The sequence below is a fragment of the Anser anser genome (assembly GCF_964211835.1).
Source record: "Anser anser genome assembly, chromosome: Z".
NCBI lineage: Eukaryota > Metazoa > Chordata > Aves > Anseriformes > Anatidae > Anser > Anser anser.
Genome location: NC_139723.1, coordinates 4,793,738 through 4,813,604, shown reverse-complemented (window position 1 = coordinate 4,813,604; position 19,867 = coordinate 4,793,738). Strand labels below are relative to the sequence as shown.

Below are 19,867 nucleotides of genomic sequence, written 5' to 3'. Positions count from 1 at the left end.
AGGCTCAGTACAGGCACAGAAAGTGAACTATTCCCATCTCCTCAGACACTTTCCCTGAGGCTCACTGGCACCGGTATGGTTGCTAATTGCAGGGTCAACGTGAGAGGTTATAGACCTGGGTTGTAGAGATCTTCTCCAGTTATCTGAAAGATGGTTGAGAGAGTGCTGCTGAAACTGCTGGGGACTTAAGTGGAGCCAGCCAATGTACCTGAGCATCCCCTCTTCTATTGCTAACCACATGCTTCTGCCGTGCCTTGCAGAAGCAGAGCTGGTTTTCACCTTTATGCTCTGGTGTAAAACAAAACCTGCTGGAGAACTGGGTTGTCTCTTCCAGTAACTGTTCTTTTGCAGGTCTTTACAGGCAAATGTTACCGACAAACATCTCACTGTTTCCAAATCTTTCCAACATGTGAAAGATTTCCTCAGGATATGGGCAGTCAAACCTTTCTATATGCATTTTCTCAAATGCCTGGGGGTTACTACACTTTTGTGTGTTTGTTCTTATTTTTCTGCTAATTCTAGCTTAGGCTGACATGGACTGAATATGATCTGTACAGTTTCAAGTTTTTTAAATAATCCAAAAGTTAAAGAATAGGTCCTTTTGCATGTACAACTCAGTGACTAAAATAAAATAAAGAAATGCATGTGATTTTCTGCACACATGGAAGGCTTCATCAGAACTGTCAGTGAAGCAGCTTTCATAGCTGAATTCATTTACAAATCACTGAAAGAATAATAATAAAAGTAGCGACTCAGAATGTATTCCACCAGCCACAGCCATTACACTTCGGCATTCTGTGATATGAATTAGAAACAGATGATGATGTGTGACATATCTGAAAAGGCATGTAGTTAGTTTAGGATTTAATTTATACTTTTTTTGGTTAACCAAATATCCTTATTACATTCTTTGGTACACCACTGAAAACAATCAGCTTATTGTAAGGTTATACATTGATACCTAACATGTGAGCTTTCCATTTATTTGAGACGTTATGTCTTTAGTTGTACAGTTAACCTAAATGTTGCCCCAGAAACACTGCCACCTCAAAAAGAAAATAGAAGAGGCATAGCAGAAAGGTATTAAGACTACTTTTTCTAACACACCAACTATTTCAGTTTTATGTTTTTATGTAGCAAGTATCCACATATGCTTATATATGTGGTATTCCAAAAAGTCTATGCTTCTAAGGCATTTGTATAGCTGTTCTTTAAAAATTCAACCCATTTGTACATGGTAAAGAAATTACAGTAAGTTATAAAATGTGGTCAGATAAATTAGAAGTGGAATTTTGAAATTTAAGCCACATTTATATTATTAAATACTTTCAGATTATGGCAACTGTCTTGCAAAAATTACCGCACTCGTGCAGTGCCTCTTTCTGGAAAGAAGAACTTTGCTTTTCAAATGCTTGAGAATTAAATTTGTCCTCATAAATATACTTCAATTGCTTCAGTTTGTATTTTTACAATGAAAACTTGATAAATCCAAACATGTTGGTCCATACCTTAGTATAAGCATGTAGGCATGCTGGTGAATGCCTACAACCTTACTCAACAGAAACTGTAGATATGAGGATTTGTGAAAATCTTACTATTCACATTCACTCGAATAAGCAAATAGGTTTATTTTTCAATAATGCATTAGGTGAATTCCCTGTGTGAAGTTTTAGACTTTTAAAAATACTGACAGTTTAGCAGTGTGCTTCACCGATCTTGGAAGAAATGTCTCGAAATTAGCCACTAGAGGGCACGAACACCTATCCTCAGCGTAGGCAAATCACCGTGAGTTCTATGGGTTTACGGATTCTTAGCCCTAGTTATGTTATCTGCTTGCAGAAAACATTTCCAAAGAAACGAAACTTGAATGTCAGAACTGAGTAGAAGGGAGTATGTGAGGGAGCCTTATATAAGGCTGAGGCTTAATCTCAGGTCAAATCATTTTGTAACCCTTACTTGATTAAAAATATTTGGAAAATTTTGAAGTTTATTGTAAATGTTTGTGCTATAGTAACTGGAAATAAAAAGCATAATGGCAAAATACAACAGCACGATGTAAGTGTTTAGTTTTGTCTTTAGTTGTGAGGTAAAATGCCATTTAAAAAAATAAAGAGTAAAACATAACCAGAATTCTTCAGTACACTACTGAGAAAATATCATAGACACAGAATATTCCATTTTAGCTACCTGGCAACCTTTTCACGAAATGTGTTGTACCAGTCTGGGGAAATGGAGCTCTTACAGATAGTAAGTATGTGCTGATCTGTTGTCTTGATTTATTGCATATTTGGGATTCCTGGGGATACTGAAGACACTGTAGAACAATATAGTAGTTTAAAGAAAACACTGCTTACCCCAACTGACTGAGGGCAGACGGCGGCATGTTATGTAGGTGTTGCTGTTGCCAGCCAGTCACAGAACCAAGATGAAGAGCACTGGCTGTATTAAATCCAGAGAGAGATGATATATCTGCACTACTCAGAGAATATTCTAGATTTGAAAATAGAACAGAAAATGATTAAAAGAGAATTAAGGAGGAAGCAATTAAACAATAACTTGCATCATAATTTTCACATGACACTTTATAAGCCTTTTAATCTTAATTACACCAATCACATCCAGTTGCAGCAGAAAAAGTAGACTCTCCTCTTCCCTCAACTCATTAATTTGGGAGCAAATAATGCACTAATAATTATTCCATAATTTACTGGCTCTTCTTCTGGGTCTGGAAGATCCAAAGAATTCTTAGCCTTTATAACCAACAAGACTATACATGCATTCTCACAAAGTCAAAAAGTTGAAAAATATTGTAACACTTTGGTTACAGTCTTTGTTGCAGAACCTGGTGGGTAGCCCATGTCTGAACAGTGCACGTCTCCTCTAGAAGGACAGGATCTGCAGACCAACATGATCTATATGGTAGCAGTGTGCAACGGGAAGTTGAGGCTCTTTTGAGGCTTCATTTCTAGTCTCCCAGGTAATTACGTGACAGCCCACAAAGATGCTGATCTCTGTTTTGAAACCAGTGAAACTGCTCACTAGCACTACCCTCTTGACTTCAGGAAGGTGCACTCAACTACAGGAAATTAGCTGTTGTATGAAGAGGACTGAAAAGTTTCTTTTGAGTATTTTTTGAGAAGTTTCTTTTGTGTATTTTTTTTAGCAGTTTTCCATTCAAACAACACAGTTCGCTTTTAAATAGACATCTCTCGAGTCAGTGACAGATAGAGAGTAAGCAAACGAGGTGTAAAAGCACATCAGCTACGAATCCTTCAGTTTCTCCCGAGGAACAGAAGCTAATTCATTACCAGTGCGGCCGACACTTGTCAGCATCTCGCTCCCTCCCCCAGCCCTCGCACGGCGCTCCGATACTCACCAGTACCATATGTTGTTGAGATGGCTGATGGGTATCCTCCCATCCCTTGCCCTGGTAGAGTAGGAGTTGCTACGGAAACCACTGGAGTAGCCAATGACTGAGCAGACTGGGAGTTATTTATCCTCTGATTCTTTTAAAGTAAGTAAAATAAACATATTATTGACGGGTTTAAGCCATCCGAGCGCATTACCTTTCTGGGTGTGCTTTGTGCATAAGAAACACAAGCCGGTACAAATTTCTGCGAATTAATCGTTTAACATGTGGCTTTTATGAACTCTGCCAACCCTATCATTTGCAAGCCTCTGAGAGACCAGCAGTCGCCATAGTAACCCCTTACATCAGTATCTCCTAGGTAACTGCCCTAGAAACGGGGAAGATTGATTTTGTTGTGGGTAGAGGAACAGATCGTGTGAGAAACTGATGAAATATGTAGGCTCCATCCCCATTGTCTTCCCTTTTGTTCAGATGCAAAGGAGAGACTGGAGGCAGAACCCCAAACCCGGCCCTCCTGGCTGCTGTGCTCCCCTGGGGCTGCTGAGTGGTGACCCCTCACCAGCAGATGGTGCTCTGAACGCTTCGGTTTTTGCAGAAATGAGCAAACTTCCAGAGCGCTGGGCAGCACAGCAGCTAACATGTTCCTCTGTAACTCTGAGGCATTGCACGTTTTGCTGCAGAACCTGCACCAGAGAGCTCTAACCCTGGAAGCCTCAGGATAAAATGTCCAGCTAGCCACCAAAAAGATGTAATAAGGCCGTGCCATCCTCAGTGGCACCAGGTTACATGCTAGCAAAACATCAGCACCAGGAAAGCTTTATTTTGGCACGAGTAATTTGAGTATGTGCAACAACTGCACCTTGTCTTCCACATTGCTAGATTTCAAAAATTATGATGACCTTTTTTTGTTCACGATATAGCTATAGTAATCTTTTCCATTTGGCTTCAATGATTTCATCTACACAACATACAAAATAACATATTTTATTTTATTTTATTTTATGCTTTCATTATTAGGATGAACATCACTACCACTTACCAGGAGCAGATCAACATCCTCAGACTGAGTGCATAGGAAAGGAGCATTAAAAATCAGTGAATGTAGATATTTACCAGGGTGCAGATTTTATAGCCTAGTGAATAGCTTCATCTGAGAGGGGCAGCAAATTAAATACTTTCTGAGCATAGTTTGGAAAAACAACACAGATCTCTTCTTTGTCCTTCTACCGAGATGTTTCTCTCAACTGTGAGGACAATCTATCGAGCTTGCAGAATGAGTCTTTCTCTAAGAGTTCATTAATTCTTCCACAGCCCCAGCGGCTGCGGACTGTGTAGCTATACCTAGTTTCAGGAGACCTGACCATTCACAGATTCCCTTGGAAAGTATCATTTTTAAGGACCTTGGAATAAATCATTCAATGCAGACAGCTTGTCACTGCCTTGGTTGACTTTGAGCTTTGCCTTGTAGGAGACTGTTTGTTACTTATCCTCTCAGAAGCCAGCAACACATTTATGGGGAGTTTAGTCTGAAGTTCAAAGTTAATTTATAATGCATCAGGCTAAAGCAGCCAGCTTGGAAGTTGTTTTAATAGCGTCTGTTACATAACAGAAAAATGTGTTTATAGCATCACTTAAATTTACCATCAAGATCCTTTTTTTTAATCAAGCTCACTTCTAGTGTTAAAACACTCATGAAAGATTTACTTTCAACCACTAACCCACTTCTAGAAGGGAACTGCAAGATACTCACGTAACACCTTCATGATTCAACCTTCTATCATAATAGTCTGCTTACATCTTGTTAATCCTGGCAGGAGGTAGAGCATTTTGATGCTCTGCTTTATCCTGCTTTATCTACTTACTACCTCTCATCATTCTAAAATTTGGCTGTTGCTCAGAGTGATAGGGTTCAAATTCATTTATTTGTAGTTAATCTGTCATCTGCTGAGAGTCTGCATGGCTAAATATTTAAGAAAAATATAGTAGGTTAGGAGTACTTAGGGGTAAATTCAGGATTATAATAAATCCAGGGAAGGCTCCCCAAGGTACTAGGACAGAGAGCGAAGAAGTTCAGATTGTGCAGGACACAGTTCCTACTTTGCAAGTCCATAGAAAAAAGGGAGGAAGTAAAAACGGCTTCATAAATGCAGTCAAAAGGATCTGCCTACATCCTCAGCTCAATGTCAAGCCTTAAGGCTAGCTAGATAGAAAGACAAAACAATCAAGAATGTGGAATGTTATTCTACTGATTTTGGTTGACTTAGCAGGCCTTGAAATTCTTAAATAGCTTATCTGAAGGAGATTTAAAAAAAAAAAAAAAGCTTTGAAAATGCATTACCACTGATGGCATCGTATTCTTGCTGCCAGGTGGAATAAGCACTCGGAGATCTGGTTTACGGTTGTTCATTCCCAAATTCATTGGAGGCGGAGATTTTGCTTGCATATTCTTGTTCAAGTTGCCAGGTGAGACCAGCAGACCTGGTGAGTTGCGGGGGTTGCCATACCCATTTCCTGTTAAGAAAGAAAAAAAAAAAGAGGAAAAAAATTGAGAGAAGGATTGTAAGCTCAAAGGTATTTCTTAAGATCAAACATTAAAACTTTCAAATACAAAAAGTCAATGTAAATGCTAGTGTTGTGTAATGTGTCTTTATAAAAAAGACACATTATAAAGTACAACACATGCCATGTTTGGAACAACTGCTCTTAAAATACTTTCTCTCACGGCAGCTGACATCTTGGTGATGTGCCGAGGTCAATGCGATTACATGACTCTGTTTACCATTGTATAGTACATAGCACCATATACCACGCACTCAGAAGAGACAAGATCGTATTTGTTCCTTACAAGAGAGTCAGGAAAAGTTGGCTTAAAAAAAATTTCAAAGCTATGTTGTGTTTTCTCGACAACTATGGAAGGTTCTGCCGTGCCTGACTCAGCCCTTTCCAGTTTATGATTTTGTTTTGTTTTTAAACAAAGGATGAGTATAGCGAGGCTATAATTTCCAGAAAAGGCAGGGGGAGGACTAGGAAGATTCTTAAATGTTTTTTGCACTCTCTCACCACAGTTTTTGGACCTGTTTCTGTCAACACTAAAGTCAATGAGAGCAAGAGCATAGCCTTATTTGGAGAATGCCTCCGTATCTTTCATCTTCATCTCTTTGCTGCTCCCTGCAAACCCCAAGACCTCTGACAGACAAATGCTTCATTGTTTTTTTTTTTTTGTTTGTTTTGTTTCTTTTCTTTTTGTTCTTTTTCAGAAAAGGGTTTCTTTCTCTCACTAAGTAGTACTGGCAAGTGTGTATCTGTACCGCTACTGACCTACCACCGCACTAAAAATGCGACCTTCCTTTTCCATCCATGAAGTCTCATCTCCCACCCACAAGGTCTGGGGAAAGAGACGACTTTGTAGTGTAGTACTAAAATTCTGTCTCTACATGGTCAAGAGGAACACAGAAACTGCCCAGTTATAATACTATCTTCATACGAGAACTAATACAGCAAGGGGAAACTTTCAGAGACGAATACCAGTAGAACAAATGTTAGGGAACACTGCCTGTTTGGGCTCAGCTTTAATTCACAGCTAGCAAGCTGTGACACACCACCTAGGAACAGTGTGGGAAGAAGAGTTAGGGAGAGTGGAGTTATGTGCCTTGCACCAACACAATTTCTTTTGCAGTACCAAAGTCAGGGAAGCACTCAGTACCTCACTCTTTTCACATGTGAAATGGGGTTTACAGCCCTCGTGGACATAAATGGATTACAGAACTGAATTTGATAAATCTGTGATGTGGTCATAAACGTGACAGTAAACGCAAGTGAATCTGTTTTCTAGTTACATTAATGAAGTGCATCCAAGTGCAACTAACATTAAATAATATTTTGAATCTGTGAGCACATCAGCTAATTGTATTTACCAGATCAGAAAACCCATGGAAGAAAAATCTTGCAAAGGCTATTAACCACAAAACCACTTCAGGCTCTGGAAGACCCTGACCTGTAACCATTAGGTTTGGGACAACAGGAAAAGTATCACAAAGTGCTTGACCTCCTTATTCATTAGGTACCTTTAGCCACTGGTCTTGCCAGGCTCATTTATTCTCTTGATTTTTCTTATAACAATCTCCTAAGCCTTGGCAAAATGGAATTATGATCAAAACTTAGGAGAACACAGATCACTTCAGAGATTTTAAAATAAAAATATTCTTTACAGTTAATCTTGTTATTTCCTTGATAATAGCTTACAGATAGTGAGATTAAATGAATTTACTTAAAAAGTGTATTTTACTCTTATCAACTTAAACCAGCAGAACGCTGGCAAGAGTTTTCCATTTTGTGTCAGTAGGCTTTTGCATGGATTTGATAAATACTATGCTTTAATTAATGCTATGCATTGTTAGAGATAGTGAAATTAGAAGGGGCATTTGGAATATACAGTAATATTTTTTTTTTCCTAGAAACTACAGCACCTTTTAGAATGTGATCGAACACAAACCGAATATGGCAAAACAGTTATGCGAGGAAGTGATCGACAGAAGAAACTGAAGCAAATGCAGGGTTGCTCTGGTGCTGGTTTCATACAGGAGATATTTTAACAACAGGAAGTAAAGCTACCTTGTGAAATCTGTTGTATGACAAGCATGGGTTCAGAGAGTGAAAATGAATATGTATCTTTTATTCTGCAATATACAACCTGAGATATTTAATGATAAATAGCACATTGTGTGACTTATATACTCTTTTCTATGGTTGTGTCTTCTGGGGAAAATAAATCCTTACAAGAAAAAACTCCTACTTTCCACAGAAGACTGACTTTTTGTAATTTTCTATTAAAATTAAGAGAAAGAATGCAACCTTATCAAACTTCAGTCTTCAGAAACTTTAGCCAAGCCTTTATATTATTTACCTACTAATGTAAAATATTTTGAACAGTGATAACATTTCTTACATTTATATTTTTAGAACATCAAATTATTTTTAAGCACTGCTGCAATCTTCTCTTTACCAGTAGATTTCTGCTGTTCATGGCATATTATGCCAGCTAGCATTTTGGAGCCATATAATAACCATCCCTCTTTCCAGCCACCAAGTTGTTATTCTTTTGGTATCATGTGGATTCAGGAATTCAGGACTGTGGACCTTAAACCAATGATATAGAAACCCATCATTTGAAAATCAGTGATGAATGCATGCATGCGGTTTACTGCTAAGAAGAGTCTGCATTTAAACCAGCTCTTTAAACCGTATCCTCTTTACTCAGAAAGCTGTGGCCTGCTCTGAGGCAGCTGTCCCACCTTCAGATAAATCCGCCAAAGAGAATGGTCTCATTTACATGCAGAGGCAAAAAAATGTATAAGACTTCTAATATACAAATTAAACCTTCCTTCATCCTATACTTTAAAATTACGCTCTGCCTGGACAATTATCAATTTAGATGTGACTGTATGCAGAACATCACATTCCACTATCCACTTGAAAGCACAAAAATTATATGTCATGTATGAATGGATTTCCTGATTATAGATTATATGAAAATGAAAAACAGATGGATATTTGAGCAAGTTGGCTTTACATTTTTATTTGGTTAAAAGCCATATTTTTGCTGGAATAGAACATTTTTAAACATTACAGATATCACTTGTAATGCATAATGAAAATAAAAACAGTAGATGTACAAGTTTTAAAGGGCATATGTCACAATTTGTAAATTTATAGCTTTTTCAATTCAAGAAGTTTTCAGAGAAAATTATTTTTCCACTTCATGTTTGTTATACCGATTTAAAAGAGTAAAAATATTTTACACAGAAAAGAGCTTGTTTCTAGACAGAACTAGTGGAGCAGCACGTATCATGAAATGCTGTGCCAGACTTTGTACTGGGACTAATGGCAGAATATAAAGACAAATGTCTTCTGAGCATAGAATGCTCTTCTTGGGTATGTTCCCACATTCTACAATTAGGCACAAGTGCCATTGACTTCAGTGGGAATTTTGTCCATGTAGACACTGCATAATTAATCCCTACAACATCACTTCTTAAAAACATCCAGAGAAGGTATTTTTATGCACCAGTAGTTAGTCAATACAAACAAAATATATTGTTATATTAATTAATCTACCTATGATTTGAACTATGTTGCAAATTCATGCACTGCTGTCTTGAGTTTAAGGGTATAGGCAAGGCACAGGTTTATTCACGACAGGGCAGGGAGCAAAGTTTAACTCTCTTCCTTCATAGTTGTGTCATTTGTGTGACAGTGATTGCAAAGTGGCTGCAATTCTTGATATTCTGTTCGGACAATGCTCCTCTAGGGAACATTTAAGATAGGAAGCCTCCCAAATGTTAAGGTAAAACCAATCAGGAGTCAATTATTTATTTCCATACTTCTCAACATTTTTGAGCAGCGATGTTATAATTCAAAGTCTCAAAGTCTTGAAAGAATGGACAATTTTTACATTCTGATTTCTTGAAGATTTGATCCTGTCATGTTCCAACTTGATTTTTTTTTTAATTTATAATTTCAAATATATAACAATATAATGAATGAACAAAAACACTATAGTAGTCCTAGAAGAACTAAGCGCAAGACACACAATGTATATGTCCTTCCTTTGATCTTTCTTTCATTTCTCTAAAGCGTCTCACTCACCATATGGGTTGAGAATTTACAAGATCTTTAGGCACCTGGGATGCCTACTTCCCATTAATTTTAATAGGAAAAGAGCTTTCAGATTCTTGAACTAGTCTTAATAAATATTAATGGTAATTTCAACTTCTCAACAAGCATATGCTCTTACGTGTGGAAATTATCATAATTCTTCCACTAAGGATATGTACGTTCCATTTCATGCAGGATTCCTGGTTCTTACTGGGTTATGTCAAATGCACATCACATACATGACATTATGATAGACCACCAAGCCTCTCAAAAAGATTGTTAAATTTAGAATAAATCTATATAAATATGAGACCTAAGTATGCTATAATTTACTCTGGACTTCAGAATGTATAAAGAAGAAAAAAGAAAAAGATAAATAAATGAATAAATAAATAAATAAAGGAAGAAATAAATTAAGAAGAAAGAAAGAAGAATCAATGCAGTAATAAGCATTCTGTTAATTTTACATCCAGATTCGCACACTTCATTTGATTCTGCTTCCCACTACCTGGGAGAATGATAATTGTTCCTAATAGTAATTAAAAGACAAAGAATGTGCTTCTTTTCTCTTTTTATGTCTTATATGTATAGTTTTTTTTAATGCATACACACCATTGGAACAGGCTATTGTTTACGACCCAGACAAAATAGATACCAACAATAATGCACTCATGCCAGGAAGGTGTACTGGTATTTACCTACACATAATTTTTAAAGGAGATAATTGGAGGTTCTTACATCTTGCAGGCTAGTCATGTCACAGTACAAGACCTTTAACAGCTGCAAGCGGTAGAAGAAAACCAATCTGCAGATACACTCACCCAGAAAAAAGAAAATCTTTATGTTAAAGTAGCTGCCTATTCCCACAGCATTACCCTAATGGACCTTCTGTGCTGAATTGCTGGGAGCCAACTGAGACAGATGTGGTATATAAAATCTATGGACTGTGTGTGAAAGAGTTCTCAGGAATCTTATAAAATATCAGCTGCTTTTTGGACTGAAATAGTAAAAAAGTGCAGTGAGTGTACAGACATTTGGAAGAGCAGTAGAAAAATATCTAAACAACTCTTTGCTCTTGTTACAGTTTTAGAAACCAACCGTTTAGAAATAAGGTAAGTATAACAGCAGAAGTTTCGACAAGAACACAATTTTTCTGTGTCCCTGGGCAGGTTGCAGCACTCAGGCTCTGAACCTACACATACAGGACGGGCCTTATGGCTACATCTCACATCTACCGTCACTAACAGCCCTCTAACCAGTCCTCTGGCTCCCTGGGCCTGATCCTGACCCCCACCCAGGGGCCAGGTGCCTGATATCCAGGGCAGCCGCTGCCCTGCCTCCCCCGGGAAACCCCCCCGGCTCCCCAGCTCAGCTTCCCCCTGCCCCTGCGGTGTCCTGGCAGCGTGTTCCTCATCATTAAGGAGCTGAAGACCAGCTCCTCCTCTTCATCATGCAGAGGATCTTAGTGAACTGTTTACATGGATGAAGTAGTCAGAATTAGTTCTGACCCTGGGACAAGTGCCATCTGAAATGTGGAACATCCTCGCAATCTATTCTGCCTGGAGTGTTTGCAGGTGCACACAACTACCGCTGAAAAAGGACACGTGTGTCCTATACTGCAGCAGGTTTCCTTCAGGACAGACAGGATGCTTCTCAGGTAGAAGCTGGAAGTAAAAAAGTGGCCCTCTGGCCGTCAGACGACACAGAAAGCACTGCAAAACTCATTTTTGGAAATCAAAGGCAATGCCGTAAATCTAGGAGGCTAGCAGTATGAGATGCTTCTTCAGCCAAGTGGAGAAATGCATGGGTTTATTTACATGCAGGATGAGAACAGAAATCTGACCATTACATTTCATGCAAATATTTTACTGCTGAGTCAACTGCGTAACTAAGTGTATCACAAACCAACCTGATCACTAATTCTGTGGTCATGTTTAGTTGCTATAATAAGATCCATATTTAAATATTTTTGAAGTAGTTCTTGTACGAAATATTCTCCCACCTTAGTCTGTTAGGAGTTCACACCTTAATAAAATACATGTAAAAATGGCACCTGACTGTCTACAGAATTACCCTGTTTCTACCCACACAAGGAACTGCAAGCAGCCCTTCAAAACATTTCAAAACGAGGTTTCCCAAGCTGCAGGCAGACGTTTCAGCACACCTCTGGATGCCCTCCTTGCAACCCTCAGAACAGGAGTGTATACATCACATAGGCAGCGAGCGTCTGTCTCAAGCTCTGTGTACACTGACAGAAGGGGGAGGCGTGCTCTGCCTTCCTCAAGCTGACACGATTATCCTTATTCCTCCCTTATTCCTCAACACACAAGGAAAGCAATGGGCAATTCATGCTTATGTTCTTAAATTGTCTGATGATAGCATCTTACTATTTGCCTTCATAATTCTTTAAGGTATCTCATTTCATGAATCTCAGATTCAATTAGCTTCAATGCAAAAATGCTCTGTTTCCTATATCTTTACTTCTGATTGCATTGATTCATTTATTTCCACTTCTACAACACTGTTTTGTTCTAACACAGTTGTATCTATGCTTATCTCTAAAACCATATATTTCAAGTTATCTCGTTTATCTTGAATCTTCACCTAATCAGCACTGTAACTCGGTTGCGAATTTCAAGAAAAATCACTTAAGAAAATTACAGTGTTCTTCATTTTGTGCTTTATAAAGACTAAACTTCTGTAGTACAAAAATGAGGGCACTGCATAATGTTTTTAAGGTCCAAGCAAGATTTCTGGGATCAGACTGACACTTGAAAGTGTATTGCCATGGTGAAAAAGTTATTCTAACCCTGCTACTGGTGCTGTAGCTGTTCCCCTGATGTCCCCGATTCAATGTTCCCCTGCCTTGCACAGTGCTCCCTTGTCACTGAGTGCTCACTTCTGCAATGCTTAGCCCATTCCCTCCACTAGGAATGTAGCAATCTTCTGCACTACGCTCTCTTAGATTAGGTCAACACAAAAAATCAAGGATGGTTTGCAAAAATGTTTATCAGAAATTTAGCTTGCATAACCACATTTTCTGAAAATCTTGCAATAAGTATCATAGACTTGATCTCTTAATGTGTAGTATGCACGAACCATAAATGGATCTCACCTGCCTGTGATAACCACGTCTCCAAAGTATATTTTCAGGATTTAGCTGGCCACTAGGATTATAACTTAATTATTATTCCAGAAAAACTATTAAATACTGTGTAATGTGCTTGTGGTGGAATCTTCCTTTACATTGTATGCTAGCTGAAAAGCTACTCCATTCTAGTCCTGTCTAAAAACAAAACAAAACAAAAATAGCACCAAACCCATCCCAAAACAACAACAAACAAAACCAAAACAAGTGAAGCAAAAACAAGCAAACAGTTTTTTTGCCCTTTTTTTTTTTTATATATATATATAGGAGATGTTCTAGTGTCAGAAGAAAGGAAAAGCAGACTTGTGTGAGAGGTTCACACAAGTGAACCTCTGATTTTTCCTACACTGACATGTAGGAAAAATATATGAGCCCGGGAAGGGGACTTACCTCTTCTCCTCACTGCCTGAGTGAGAGCTGTTGACAAATCATCTGCTTTTGAAAAAATTATTTGCTGATGATGTGTCCTATGTGTCCTTTGCTTTTTTGGGCATTTGAAATAAATTACCGCTTTGCAGAAAATGCTTTTCAACAAAAAATATTTCAGGACAAGAAGTAATTCCAATTATAAAATGAGTATATAATTTGAAAATATACTTTCTTGTTTCCCCAAAGAAATTTTAGAACTGTCTGTTTTTTTTTTTTCCTTAGGCATATAGCTACATTGTCTGCTTTTGTTAAATGCACAATTATTGAAAGATGATGAATGCATGGTTTAAAATTTAACACCAGGAAAACTTCAAAACTGTCTATTTTAAACACAAATGATACAGCCTATTTTTTTAAACTTCCCCATGTTATTACAATTGATATGTGTACAAAAGGAAAGTGTTTTGCACAGAGATAATACTGCTTAAATTTGTTTTAAAATTTAAGTAGATACAAAGAAAAGATCAGTAACTAACTGACCCCTGTCTCCTCCAGCGTTTATTTCCGGGAGACTGTTCCAACTGTTATTAAGGGAAAAATCAACTTGCAAGAGATTTGGAAAACAACTGGAATCTATGTCTCGAATCTCTTAATAGGGGAATCATGTTAAAAGTTAAAGGGCAGGGGTCACATTAACTTAATACTGCCAGGAGCTTCTACATGTGGCTGCAGTCCCAGCTTCAGGAGGTTAAAAGCATTTCTTGCTTTCTTTCTCAGAGCAATGCCATTGCTGCATTCCAGATCCGGGAGGCATCAACTATCCATGTCAGGACTCAGGACAGGCATGAAATCCAGATGTTTGCTGATTTGCAATACCTTTCTGTGTTTTATGGATTGGAACAAGAATATGGATGGCACTGTGCAACAGCAGACAGTGTGATGTCCTAATGAGCAAGAATGCATGTGGAAAACCAGTAATTGTGAATTCCCCATCTCACAAAAGTAAAGCAAGAAATTCCCACAGACTTCACTAGTAAAAGGATTTTATCCTAAGAATCCAAGCCATTCTAGAGGAATATTTGTAACCGCTTGTCATAAAGGAAAAGGAGAAGTCAATCATGCCTGTCTTTGAAATCCTACTCACAAAGAACCACAGTTTGTATGACTCACTTAATTGTTCATTACATGTGAACTTAGGGCTTTCTCCCTTTCAATCCTTTCAAGCTGTCTTTTTATAAATACAAATATTGAGACACTGTTGATAACGGAGATGATGAGACAGAATAACTAAATAAATTACCAAGTCAACACACAATTGACGGAAAGATAATGCAGGCCAAATTTTCACAGATTTTCACTGAGGTCTACTCCGAATGAGCCTACACGGACCTCTTCATCGGTTAGAGCTAGCTGAAAATACATACACCAGACATTTGCATCTGACACACGCTGCAAGGTTTTGTTTGACATTTACATGGACAGCAGTATCCATCATTTCAAATCTATATTCAGAGTTTCACTGATGTGATTTTTACCTGTGTGAAAAGAGTCTGAAGACGCTGTACAAAACAGATCAGTTGCTTGGGGCAGGAAAATAACTTAATTTTGGAAAGGTCTGTATTGACTGCTTGCACGGGTATGAAATTATATAGACTGTTTCCTTCATAGTACGCATTAGAAAACACATTCCCGTGTTACTGCTTCATCACATATCTCCTACTTACAGATACTTGCTGTAAACACCAACTCCTGGACTAATACAGCAGTAAAAAAACAGTACGTATCCTTCCTATATGGAGGAAAGCTTGGAAAAGCAATACTTACTGGCATACAATGAGTGGAAAAAGGCAAAAGAAAAAGAGAGCTGTTGTATTTTTCATTTGTCATCCCCCTCCACAGCTTTAAGCCAACCTGCCAAATTATGATTTCTTATTGTTTGGATTTGGCACTGTTGCATCATGAACTCTGTTATGAATGACTGCGTGTTCTTTCTTTTGGACTGTACACTTCCTTGGACAGGAACTGTTGTTTACTATACTTTTGTACTGCATCTTGCCCAATCTTTAAACGAGAGGCAAGTGCACTGACTGAGCTGTAAGGGAAGGGCAATGACTATAATGCTCTCCTTGGCAAACCCAGTCCCAGCAGGATGCCCATAAGCTGTGTTTTGGGAATCGTTGTTCTAAGCTCACTTGTTTGTTTAACATATTCCACACTTGTAGCCTACGAATTACCTTCTCTTGCCTATGCCAAACATGATTTCAGGGCACAGCAGAGAATATTTACGTAACATTTTGAATTTTCATTGTTTAGTACTAGTTTGCTTTATTTATATTTAAGACTTCAAAAGACACTAATAGAACTAGGTGCCTTTGAAATCCCTGTTTACTTTTTTTTTTTTTTTTTTTTTTTAATCTATAATTGTATCAGTACTCCTAGTAGGCTTATTTGGGCAGATAATTGGTTCTTTTTAGTAAATCTTTTTTTTTTTTTTTTTTTTTTTTGAGATGGTACCACCCAGATCGCCTCTACCCTAAGGGCTTAGAAATTAAAAAAAAAAAAGAAAAAGAAAAAGAAAGAGAAAAATAACTATTACATACATCCCTGTGTTTCTTGAAATATTAGCAGAATACATTCATCCAGGGTCCGCACATGATCAAGAAAAGAAAAGTTAGCAGAAAATCACAAACAATTGTGATATTGGCAGGTAGATCCAGGTCCTCATTTCTCAGAAGACAAGAAGATAACTGTTAGCCTGTGCTTCATTTTCAGAAGAATATAACTAGCTGCTGGTTTACAGGTAAATATGAGATTCAATTATTGAAGAGACCTGGGATGAATTTTTCAGAATGCACTACTGACCTTTTCAGTGTCTAATGATTTAAAAGAACAAGCTTAAAGGCAGTTTAAGGCTGCCTCATTTACAGAGAACAAGTACTTGACACAACGACAGCATTTTTAGACTCCCAAGTACTTTTGAATAACTTGCTCCTTTACTTTAATACTAATGTCAACATGGAGGCAGTACAGAAACTGAACAGTGAAACAAATTATGGAAAAAAATAGAAATTAAAAATAGTACAATCTTTTTGTGAATATTATAATACCCATCCCTGATTTAAAACTTGCTATTAAAATTTTCTTTTGATTTTATTATTTATAGTGGTCTAAAATCTAAAGAAATTCTGTTGACTTAAGAGGGCTTATTCCAGTCAAGAGAAAAGTTAATTATAAAATACAAAATGCCATAATCTGAAAACCATATGGAAAAAAATAAAAATATGACTCAATCTGAAAATACAACTGAGTTTAAAAATCAAGTTTAAAGTGCAGATGCGAAGAAACACTTCCTCCAATCCTGTAGTAGTTTGTTTTAAAACTATCGAATATTTTTGAAGTTGTAATCTTTTATCAGGCATTCAGCATAATTATTGAGCCATTACATGAAACTGGAGTTCAGATAATTTGCAGAACTAAAAGTACTACTTCATCGTTGTTATTCATTTCTGGTAAAGTTATTGTTGACTTAGCCAATTTTGTTAACAACTAAATCCGTTCCCTAAAAATTAAAAAGAACTTCATACAGTCTATTATGGGAACAGGTAACATGCCACTTATTGTTTTCATGTTATAGTGTAAACTGATGGATTTGACTCCAGAATGAGACTGCGACCCAGCAAACCGATTTGAGTCCAAAAAGAGCTTGTTCTCTCTTTCAGTCAAAAGCCTCTGGTTGGACAGAATAGTACCAAAGACTTTGCTGTAATTTAGCAAATATACTAAATGTGAAGTTCACTTCAAAATTTTTGGCAGTTGCTACTATCACATGACAGAAACTATTCAATCAGTGTTTGGCTTAGAAGAAATTTACTTTAACAAACCTGAGATAACCTTGGTTTAAGTTAAACATACCACTGCTGGTATTTAGTTGTGCAGGATAATAAAGAAGCAGTCAGCTTTCTTACATTCTATTTACGTCTTCAGTTGACTCCCAAGGTAACTTGTGGATGATTTCAGGGTTATTACTTAAAATAATCCAAACCATCAAAATAACATAGTTTTCAAAACACAGGCTTAACTACTCTTTTTCCATTTGTGATATTGCAGTTATAATGTAATTTACGATAATATAATTTGTTAAAGTAGCGCAGAAACTGAGGCCTGGTGTTAGCAATCAAAAGTAGTTTCATTTTGTAGCGACAGAAATGAAACTTTTTAGACTCCTCTTCTTGGAGTATGTTATTTTGAATATAAGCTATTTTTGGACGCTGCAGAAAAATGCAAATTTAGAATGTTCTAATTTGGCCAGAAATATGAACCCTAACAGATTAAACCACATGATCATGCTACCGGCTTCTGTGATGCCAATTAGAAAAAAAACACAGAGGTCTCTGTTTCTTATGAAGAATGATGAACAAAGAGAACTTTTGATGTTTATTCTTCTTCACCCTTAAGAGAGGCCTGTCCAAAATAGTGCCATTGTAGAATAATGCAACTAAGACAGAGGATTTAACCTTATAGTGACCTTTCATCCTCCTTCAGCCCTGTATCAAATTCTTCCTACTGCTTTGCATTTAAGAGATCTAGAAAACACTTCTTTAATGGTGCTTAAAGCTCTTATTGCCAGATACGAAGAAAGACTATTCATATGATTAAATATTTATGTTGCATTCCTAGCAATGCCCCCCATATACATGCCCCTCAAATCAATTGCCTACTCCAAAGTTAGATTGCTTGAGAGCTTAATGCATATCATTGCATGCAGGAGATACAAATTCTTAATTAATGAGTAAATAATCAAGCTATCCCTCTTACTGCGTTTATATATGCTTTTAATATATTTCCAAGAAAATATGTATTTAAAAAGAATATCCATTTTAAACTAGCATATTGATATAGAGATTTTATTAATCACAAGAATTATTAAACCAAATGCATGTGTTGATGAGCTATTGTTTTAGTATGTGACCCTTTCAGAAGAAGACATTGCCTTTGTTAATTGGTTTCCAGCCTCTTTTTAAAGAAATAGGGAAACCAGGAACGAGAGAATGATATTTCTTAAGAAGCCAGTAGAGGGAGCCCCTTAACAGGGCAATCAATTTCCTATCCGAGTTCCTCCGCTGTCGTTCTTGAAGTTTCTACTATATATAAGATTAAAAACCGAGATGAAGTGCGAACATTTCCAGAATGAATCTTTCTTTAGCCGTTTCACAGAATAACAAAAGATAATTAACAAAGCTATAATTTTCTATTTTTTCTTTTTTTTGATGAACGGGACTAATATCTAAGTTCTGGTGTTCTGCTTACCCTACTCCTAAATTAATACAAAATTACCTCTCAAAGTATCAGCACGTGTTTAAAGCAGCTTTTTCCTACAATGCTGTGCAGTTTCAATTTTACTACAAATGCATCACACAAACATCTGTGACTCATCTACGTGTGAAGATAAAAGGGGGGTGGTCTAAAGCAGGCTGAGAAGAGCCAAGAAAAAAAAATAAAAATCACTGTATCAGAATTTCTTCATAAATCCTTTTATGATAGAGGTTCAAAATGGCCAGATATATCAGCCCCAGTTTACAATGCACAAAATGTATCTTCCAACTATTTTCCGTACAGTTCTGAGAGCAGTTAACCCAGTAACATGGGATATGCTCCATGTTTTTCCCACTCAGCTTATTTTCCTTGAACATATGTGTTTACTTCTAAAACTGAAACAGTAATCCTGCCATTGTCTTTTGTAATCTGTATTTGTAATAATGCAACATTGCTGACATTGCTAACAAACCACTGAGTTTACTGAGCAAAGGGGACTACTCTGACAACATTGCTTTGGTAACACCGACCTTAACGAGTACAGTTCTCATTAGTAGCACAGGGGCAGAATTAAAGGGGAAAATCTTTTCCTCTGCACGGGTATTTGGAAAATCCTTTCCCTGTCATGTCCCAGAGCACTTAAGTAAAAACATAAAACTAAGCTTGAGTTAGTTGCTGATTATTTAAGTAAATGTTAACAGATTTTGATTACTAGAAATGGTTTTATGTGTGAGCTTGAAATAAGGTATGTGCTTAATAAATGAAAGTTTAATGAGAAACTTAATAGAAAAATTTTTACTCAAGTCCACTGAAGTCAATGCAAAAACTCCCTGTGACTTAAAAAGAGACAGAGTTCCAGATGCTGGCCTCAGCAGGAGTTTTGCCTGACTAGGGCAATGCAATGGACTCAGGTGTTTATGGAAAGCCTCTTATGAAGGAAAAAGGGCACTTATACCCAGGCAATTTGTTGAAGTGAATTTGTTAAACGCTGCTGAAAACAAGTCTCTTCATAC

General features: G+C 37.2%; 1 protein-coding gene across 18 annotated transcripts in view; it reads right to left on the bottom strand.

Moving 5' to 3' along the window:
* Positions 1-19,867, bottom strand: part of MEF2C (myocyte enhancer factor 2C) — a 140,673-nt gene that overhangs the window by 9,383 nt on the left and 111,423 nt on the right. For 12 of the 18 annotated variants that reach the window (XM_083817179.1, XM_083817176.1, XM_083817168.1 and 9 more), the window contains 3 exons: positions 5,709-5,881; positions 3,377-3,506; positions 2,355-2,490 (listed from right to left, as the gene is read on the bottom strand). In XM_083817179.1, the coding sequence (XP_083673305.1) occupies positions 2,355-2,490; positions 3,377-3,506; positions 5,709-5,881 (439 nt within the window). Of the gene's footprint in view, positions 1-2,354; positions 2,491-3,376; positions 3,507-4,409; positions 4,434-5,708; positions 5,882-19,867 lie in introns of all 18 variants that reach the window. The other 6 variants (XM_083817164.1, XM_083817181.1, XM_083817174.1 and 3 more) reach the window with 1 other exon arrangement.